The 8795-nt window shown below is 37.1% G+C and overlaps 1 protein-coding gene across 1 annotated transcript; it reads left to right on the top strand.

Annotated features, from left to right (window-relative positions):
* Window positions 1–1883: 1883 nt before the first annotated feature.
* LOC103476159 (high affinity immunoglobulin epsilon receptor subunit alpha-like) lies at window positions 1884–8003 on the top strand. Its single transcript, XM_081599506.1, has 10 exons — window positions 1884–1953; window positions 2065–2316; window positions 2467–4326; window positions 5275–5544; window positions 5838–5954; window positions 6079–6094; window positions 6179–6252; window positions 6465–6515; window positions 6703–6769; window positions 7198–8003. The coding sequence occupies exons 3-9, from the start codon at window positions 4038–4040 to the stop codon at window positions 6765–6767; spliced, it is 882 nt and encodes a 293-aa protein (XP_081455632.1). The 5' UTR covers window positions 1884–1953; window positions 2065–2316; window positions 2467–4037; the 3' UTR covers window positions 6768–6769; window positions 7198–8003.
* Window positions 8004–8795: the final 792 nt, after the last annotated feature.

The following is an 8795-nucleotide window of genomic DNA, read 5'->3' as shown; positions in this document are numbered from 1 at the left end:
GCCTTTATGGCCTGTGAATCAGGCCAGTTGTTGCAGAGATTTGTCTGCTGCTAGAACTCTGTGTGGCATTGACCTGGTCTCTAATCTGAGCTGCTAACCTGCGATGACTCGGATGGAGGCTGGTGACTCGGATGAACTTATCCTCCGCAGCAGAAGTGACTCTTGGTCTTCCTTTCCTGGGGCGGTCCTCATATGAGCCAGTTTCTTTGTAGTGCAGTTTTTGCGACTGCACTTGGGGACACTTTCAAAGTTTTAGCAATTTTTCAGACTGACTGACCTTGATTTCTTAAAGTAATGATGGCCACTCGTTTTTCTTTACTTAGCTGCTTTTGTCTTGCCATAATACAAATTCTAACACTCTATTCAGTAGGACTATCAGCTGTGTGTCCACCTGACTTCTGCACAACACAACTGATGGTCCCAACCCCATTTATAAGACAAGAAATCCCACTTATTAACCTGACAGAGCACAACCTGTAAAGTGAAAACCATTTCAGGTGACTACCTCTTGAAACTCATCAAGAGAATGCAGAGTGTGTGCAAAGCAGTAATCACAGCAAAAGGTTGCTACTTTGAAGAAACTAGAATATAAGGCGTATTTTCAGTTGTTTTACACTTTTTTGTGTAGCACATATTTCCACATGTGTTAATTCATAGTTTTGATGCCTTCAGTGTGAATCTACAATGTCAATAGTCATGAAAATAAAGGAAACGCATTGAATGAGTAGGTGTGTCCAAACTTTTGGTCTGTACTGTATAATACACAACACCATGTTTGGGCAAAATCAGACACAGTGTATCAACAGCTTGCTTTCCAGACAAGCTGTGATTAAGTCAATTACAGCTCTGTAAACCACAGTTTTCTATCGGTCTGACTGTCAACAGCCTGACAAAACATGAAGTCTACTTTGTTTTTCTCTCTTCTTCTACCTTTTCTTAAAGAAATGTTTATGAGGCCCGCTGTTTGTTGTTAGTTTAAATTATTACCTGAATTTATTTTCATTAATGATTGTTAATGTCTAACACATAAAACTTGAGAACTGAAACCAAGCGCTCCGTCTTTCTTTAGCCCCGCCTTCGCATCACTGGACAGGAAGCATCAGTGGCATAAGGTGGGTGTTTGAAATCAAATCAGACAAAATTTCATATAGTCATAAAACATACATCCTGATTCCCACCTTTCTTTGTCTCTACAGACATTACAACCTCCCTCTTCTGAAAAACTGAAGATAAAGCAGAACAACATTGCTTGGTCTGAATTTCAAAATGGGGAAGACGATGCGCTATGCACTGGGCTTATTGTGTAAGTAGATCACTCTTTTGTTTTGATAGGTCAAATCAATGGGATAAACCTAATGTTGGATTTCAGTCCACAGAAATCTTCTCCTTGATTTTTTTTTAAATTTCCTTTCAGCTTCTGTTCTATTTATCTTTTTAGTTTGACGTATGCATTTCTTAATGTTTCCTGTGCTGTACTTAATGGAATGCAAAAAATGTTAAGAACATATAACGTGATTTGGAGAAGTTACGTATAACTATAAGTCAAACTCAGGGACATTTCATAGATATTTAGATGTAGCATTGTCAACATGTCTCAAACGTTTAATCAACAAACAAACAAAAGTAATGAAAAAAAGGTGTTATGAAGCAAAGGGTGCAATTTATTACTCGGAATAAAAAAAATATATTTTTAGTAGCGGTGGGAGTGAATTTCCAGAAACTGTGCAGGATATTTTTAAGATGTTTTCTGACTCAAAATCAAGATGCAAAGTTTCTCAGGAAAATGCAGAAGTGCGAAATGATCTCATCAGGCAGAGAAAAAAAAATAGCTTAACCAGCTGACGTCATGCTGATGAACAAAAAAGAGAGATCTTCTCTATAATATTTAATATTCACAAAGTTTTCACTTCTTTGTAGTACTGAATATACTCCGTTGGGGTGGACAAGCTCAAGGTAAGTCAGTGTTCCTTGTTGTTCGTATTTTGTCATTTCACACTCAGCCTCCCCTGAGATCTCACAGCTTTATTGGTCAACATTTACACGTGTTAAATGTTTGTGTTGTAGACGTCGTGCTGACAGCTGAGCCCAACTGGTCCACGTTTTATTTGGGAGAGTCTATTAACTTCAGGTGTTACGTGAACGGAGGAGAAGGGACTAACTGGGAATACCAAGTTACCAGGAGGAGTCAAGACACTTTTCCCTACGACTCACAGAAAAGCTACACGTTAGAAGATCTGAAGATAACTGAATTCCAGTGCTCTGCTCGCAGGAGAGGAGTCTGTAAAAAGAGCAAAACTATCTCTTTGACTGTTTTAGGTAAGGTTAAAGGGATTTTTACATGATCCATAATCCAATTACTATGTGAAAACATGTGCAAGATTAAATTGCACATGTTTTCACATAGTACAAATTGCACATGTTTTCACAAATATATATATATATAAACTTCTTTTTTTTTCATAACAGCGGAGAAACCCAGAGCTGCACTGACAGCAGGTTCAACAACCATACCAGTAGGGGGCAGTGTGACTCTGAGATGCTTGATAGAGAGCTCCGTTGGATGGAAATACAGATGGTTCAGACAGATCTCAAGCACCTCTGAAGAAATCAGCACAGGTAATGAAGAAAACAGAGTTATCACTGTGAGACAAGGAGGAATCTACTGGTGTGAAGGGCAGAGAGGAAATCCCCCATTCTTCAGCCAACCAAGCTATGATGTCACCATTGAGAAAACCTGTGAGTTTTGTTCTTGAAAACACTTACCATACCGTAAGAAATTAAGTCAACTTAATCTATTTAATCGATGCTTCTCATGTGACTTTATGTTTTTGTTCAAATACAATTCATATTATTATTCTGTGAACAGTATCCAACAAGGTTGTTGTGGGCTGTCAGCCAAATGAGCCCTATATCTTCGTTGGTGAGACGATCACTCTGACCTGTGAGGTCCAGGGAGGAGAAAACACTGAGTGGACGTGTAAATGGTTTAGATCTGGGTCAGTCATACGCAGGATATACAGTAAAGACTGGACTTTCATTGTCTCTGAGTCCAGCAGTGGAGACTACATGTGTCAGTGTAGAAGAAGAGATGACTGGTTTTCTGTAACAAGGCTGAGTGAAGTCATCACTCTGTCTGTAGCAGGTAAGTTAGGTTTGTTGTTTTTTTTCTACCTCTAGAATAATTTTAAAAAACAATTTAATCTCAAACAGCATTTTGAAAATCTTGTTCAAAATTGGCCAAATTAGAAAATGAATGAATATTTTCTTAAATGTTAATAGATATTATACAATTCTTACACATGGTAATCTGTCAAAAACCATTTGTTTTTTTTACTTGAAAACTGTTTTTTTCTTGAAAAATGTAATTGCTTTCAATACAATTTTCTCAATCAATCAATCAATCAATCAATCAATCAATCAATCAATCAATCAATCAATCAATCAATCAATCAATCAATCAATCAATCAATCAATCAATCAATCAATCAATCAATCAATCAATCAAATTTTATTTGTATAGCACATTTCAGCAGCAAAGCATTTCAAAGTGCTTTACATAATTAAAATAAAAACAGCATGTGACATTGAATAAACAGTGAGAAAGAGAAAAAAGATTTTGAAAAAGATTAAAAAAAGATAAAAACATTAAAACCCGCACCCCTTTTAGGACTTCAGTTAAATGTCGTTTAACTGGGACTCTAACCCTCGTTTAACTGGGAGTGTAACCCTCTGGGACTTTAGTCAAAAACACCATTTGACAAGGACTCCAACCTCTAGGTTTTTAGTTGAAACACCGTCAACTCGGACTCTAAACCCCCTTACGACTTTAGTTAAACGTCATTTAACTGGGACATTTTCCGGGGGGCTTTACATCATTAGAACGTATAAAAAGTAAAGATAAAAACATTAATAAACAGTGAGAAAGAGAAAGAGATTTTGAAAAAAGATTTTAAAAAGATAAAAACATTAAAACCTGCACCCCTTTTAGGACTTCAATTAAATGACTTCTCACATGACTTCTAGTTTCTTTCTATCTGATGCTAACAGTTTTCAACAAGGTTGTTGTGTCTCGACACCCAAACTGGTCTAAGATGTTCAGGGGTGAGACGATCACTCTGACATGTGAGGTCCAGGGAGGAGAAACCACTGAGTGGACGTGTGGATGGAGGAGAGATGGGTCAGTTATACACTGGACAAATAGTAAAGACTGGACTTTCAAAGCTCTTCCATCCAGTAGTGGGGACTACATATGTCAGTGTAGAAGAAGAGATGACTGGTATTCTCCAACAATGTGGTGGAGTAAAGCCATCAAACTGTCTGTTGCAGGTAAGTTATGTTAGTTGTGTATTTTGACAGTTGCCGTAAAAAACAAGGTTGCTTGTAAAACGGTGGCAGGAGTTGTGTAGCAGAACTTACGATCTTCTTAAGACCTTAATACTTCTCCTATAGTTGTAAATGTCTTCCACACAGACTGTGTTGGGGAAATCCCTGCACCAACTGGGGATTTGGGATTTATTAGACCTACCAGCCCTTGTCCCTGTTCTGCTCACCAAGGTCTTTGTATTTAGAAACCTTCTTCTCATATACCTCTGTCTTCAAATAGGACAGTCAGTTCAATTAGGATGATATTCTTTGACTCCTCCGACCACAAAAATACATGGGGCATCAACAACAAAGGGGAAGAGTAGTCTCTTATCCCAGAATTGTGCTCTTTGCAGAAGGCTCAGCTTAGGATAGATTTAATCTGGATGTTGAGTAGGCCCTTGCCAAACCTCTATTTTAATTGTGGTGAGCCAATCAAAGGTGGACTTGCTGGTGGGCTTTGGATCATTGCCCTCCTGCTTAAGCCCAATAGATTTGAGCCTGAGGCCAAAGACTGATGGTTAGATCTTCTGTCTTTCTGCTTTTACCTTTCTGCAAGTTAGCCAGGTCCTGGACTAGAAGACCAACCTAAAACAATTACTGTGTCATCATCATGGTGGTTTTGCACGGCATTCTTTATCCAAAATGTTGTGTTAGACGTACTTCAAATGTAACAGGAAACGTTCTAAAAGTTAAGAAGATGTTCTTAAAAATCTGGTCAATCTGGGAATGTTTCATCAGCAAATTTGAGATGGTCATTTACTCCCTTTGAGGCATTCTTTATTTATATTTCTCTGAAAGATGCTTTGAAATTAAAATGTGCTTCCTTGTGTATTTATTTAGTCATTTGTTGTCAGTATTTGGTCTCAGAACTCTCTCTCATACATGCTATTTATTTTTATGTAATAACAGGTAAACCAAAGGTCCAGTTGAGTGCTAACAGCATGGAGATACCAGGCAGCGTAACTCTGACCTGCTCAGTGACTCCATCATCAATTGGCTGGAAATATTACTGGTACAGAGATGAGAAATCTGCTGAGCCGCTGACGACACAAAAACCTGTTTTCTCTCCTAATGAACTGATGAGCGTCTCGGAGAAAAGCCTGTACTGGTGCAGAGGAGGAAGAGGAGAACCAGAGTACTACACAGACTACAGTGATCCAATCACAATCAGTAATAATGGTGAGTTTAACTTGACTTTGTTTCTAAGTCAAAAGTGGTATTGTCTGTGTTCTTGTATTAATTTAAATAGTTTACAAAAAACAATTTCTAATGTGTTTTTTTAATAAACAAAATCACAACTTAACAAGTCCATGTTAGTCCCATTGAATTAAAAGTAAACTTGTTTATTGTATTTTTGTTATAATGCATCTTCTCGTGCAACCTTTGAGAGGAACAAGAGAAACAGTGAGGATGATTATGAAGTCATGTCTGTAAACAGTGAATGTTGTCATAATGCCCTGTTTTTTTCCCAGTGACCGTTTCCGATCCTGACAGCTTTTCACTTCATCTGTTGTTGATCGTTGGACCAGTTAGTGGAGTTGTTCTCATTATCCTCCTGCTCTTTTGGTGGCGCTACAAATGGCCCATGGGTGAGAATATTTTTTTTCTCATCTTAATGCTTCTTAACTTCTTCCATGCACGTGAGTTTTGAAATAGAGTTAATACATTTAATTCTGTTGTCAATAATCCAAATGCCTTTGTCATCTTCCCCAGGTTTGTGCTGCATCAGGTGGGTATGAAATATCTGCATTCTCTCATCTCGGTCACAAACTTTTCTTTCTTTGTTAAATTGAATCCACTTTAATATTTTTAGGTTGTTTCAGACTGAAAGCAGCAGCCAGAGGCCGACCACTGATCATGAAAGTGATTACAACTCTCTGCTGCATGGTTAGTCACACAATAAACGTAACATTAACTTGTAATTTTTTTTCTTCATGTTGATGCAGCTTCATTAATGTGTTAAAATTAGTGTCAATGTGAAAATCAAGCTAATTATCACCACCATAACTGCAGAATGAACATACCATATAACATACCATATATTTTTAATTTTATATAACTTTAATCATGTCAGATTATTTCTTTTTTATTTACCGTAGGCACCACATCTCTGTATGAGACGATCCATAACCGTGGAGTCACTGGAAACGGTAAAGTATTAAAACAACCAAGTTATTAAAGGTGACTGATTACATGTGAATCAGATCAAACACCAGCTGTCAAATACTCAGAGCGATGTCAAACTATTTAAAAATATGAGGTGGTTAAAAGCAAAATGCTCAGGAGATTTTGCAACACTAACTTATGTTTTCTATGTATTCTTTGCAATTTCAACAGAGAGGCCTCATCATCCAGAAGAAGGTTCTGTTTACGTTAATGTGAGACCAGATGATTACAGCTGAAGGTCAGATAAACACCTGACTTGGTTAGATTGTCACTTATGTTTTTATTTTTTGTTTATTATTAAGTGGATGTTAATCATAAACATCCACGTTTAGGTATTCTACTTAAAGTTGTATTATTATGTCATGAACTCGTGACTGTATCCCATTTGTCTTTGTTCTGTAAAAACACTTTCTGATTCTGACAATGATAACTATTTTGTTTTTTTATTATTATTATTAAAATATCATGTCACTCTGGTTTCTGACTTAGACTCTGGTGAAGGCTATATAATATCCTCATTTAGTTTAAGTCTATTACCCAATATGTTTCTATTCGACAGTTAAACACGCTTTTCATTAGTTTTAATCAGCACCTGTTTCCAATACACATATTTTGAAAGCATTACTGAAAGTATTAGGATGTGAAATATATGATCTGTGTTTGCAGGAAACTGGAGTCCAGAAGCAACAGATGCTCCGGTTTGTTCTACATCAAGAAAAGTGTGGACAACACTGCCGCCCTGCAGGCTGCTGCTTTACTCTGCAAGTCTTTGACTCGTCTGATGAGTTTTCATATTTTTATTGTTTGTTGTGTTGATTATTGTATTTCCCCTGATTTAAGATGCATAGTTGTTTTAATGTTGATGTAGCTCTGCAATGATCAAATATGTTAATCACATGTTATAGATAAGTTAAAAATCCATAAATTGAAAGTTTGTAAGATTCCAGTGAGATAAAACAAAAGATAAACATTGCAAACACCATTGTTACCCATAGAGCAACAATTATTGCATGTCATAATTGCAATTAATTAATTGCTTCAGACTTTCAGCTTCAGTCTGAAAGTCTGAAGCTTTCAGACTTTTGCTATGTTTGTAATAAGTAGAAGTCTGCCACACAGTTTGACTGTTGGTGCCTGTATTCAATGAAACGTGCATATGTACAAATGTGTAAAACATTAATAAATTATATAGTATCAACAATTCATAGACACTGATGGTGTTCAGGTTGTGCTTTGGTTGCTGCTTTGGTGGCAGTGAATTCTAAAATATGAGAATGAGGCCTCTGGAGCATTTCCCAGAAACCCATCAGCCAGAAGACCTTCAGACTCCAAACTAGTGGAAATGCGTTTCAGTCCATAACACCGAAACACATTTGTACCACAGATCAGCTATGCTCTCCAGCTTTAACCTAACATGTTTTTAGACCAGAGGGAAAACCTCAAATGCACCAGAAGAGCTTACAAACTCCAGAGAAAAGCACCTCATACTAAAGCCCCCCCCAATTATACTCCACACACTGCAAATTTATAAGAGAAGAAAAAAAATATTGTTTAGACTGAAAACTCAATGATTTCTTTCATAGGTTAAAATTTGTTTGTATTTTTTGACCTGTTAGTATCACCTAGTGGTTAATGTTGGTATTCCAGGTCTGTTAGAAACAGGAAGGCCCATATTTAGACTGTGTCAATGCAACGTGTAGAGCGGCATGACAGTCCAACCTTCCTGTTTGCTGCAGCTCAAATTGTTTGTTGTTTTATGTTATTCATTACCATCTTTGTTAGTTTAAAAGTTTTGGGGAAACGTTGACCATTTTCACATTAAGATACTCTATTAATATGCCATGACGTGTATTGTTTTTATTTGGTATCTGCTCACTGTACATATATATTCGAACTTTACTTTTTTCTTCCGTAACTGCACCTGGTATTTCAGAATTCATGTATCATTTTTTGCCTTTTTTTTGCACTTCCATCGGAGGTCACTGACTCTGGTGTTTTCGTTTGACCGTCAAGAGCTGAATCTAAAGAGCACAGGTGCTTCTCACACTAAACTTTTTTTCAGCTGCTTTTTGCACCTTTCTAAATGCAGAACTACTTCACATCCTTCCCAGTGTCACTGATCTCTTTTCCATCTGTGGTCTTATGTGACAGGTGAGATCATTCTATCACTTGTTTTGTAATTATAAAAATAGTCCCAAGTGTTGGCTTCTCAGGCACTAGAAACCACGTGCTGCTTTAGCTCGAAACAACTAACTCAACTTTAT

Source organism: Poecilia reticulata, chromosome 18 (assembly GCF_904066995.2).
Source record: "Poecilia reticulata chromosome 18, P_reticulata-male-v2, whole genome shotgun sequence".
Classification (NCBI taxonomy): domain Eukaryota; kingdom Metazoa; phylum Chordata; class Actinopteri; order Cyprinodontiformes; family Poeciliidae; genus Poecilia; species Poecilia reticulata.
The sequence above is the reverse complement of the archived record's forward strand: the minus strand, read 5'-3'. Positions and strand labels throughout refer to the sequence as shown.

Excerpts from the sequence above, each read along its gene's own strand:
- LOC103476159 (XM_081599506.1), top strand. The coding sequence starts at position 4,038 with ATGCTAACAGTTTTCAACAAGGTTGTTGTGTCTCGACACCCAAACTGG. Across the intron at positions 4,327-5,274 it reads CATCAAACTGTCTGTTGCAG|GTAAACCAAAGGTCCAGTTG; the intron begins GTAAGTTATGTT and ends ATGTAATAACAG. Across the intron at positions 6,253-6,464 it reads TTACAACTCTCTGCTGCATG|GCACCACATCTCTGTATGAG; the intron begins GTTAGTCACACA and ends TATTTACCGTAG.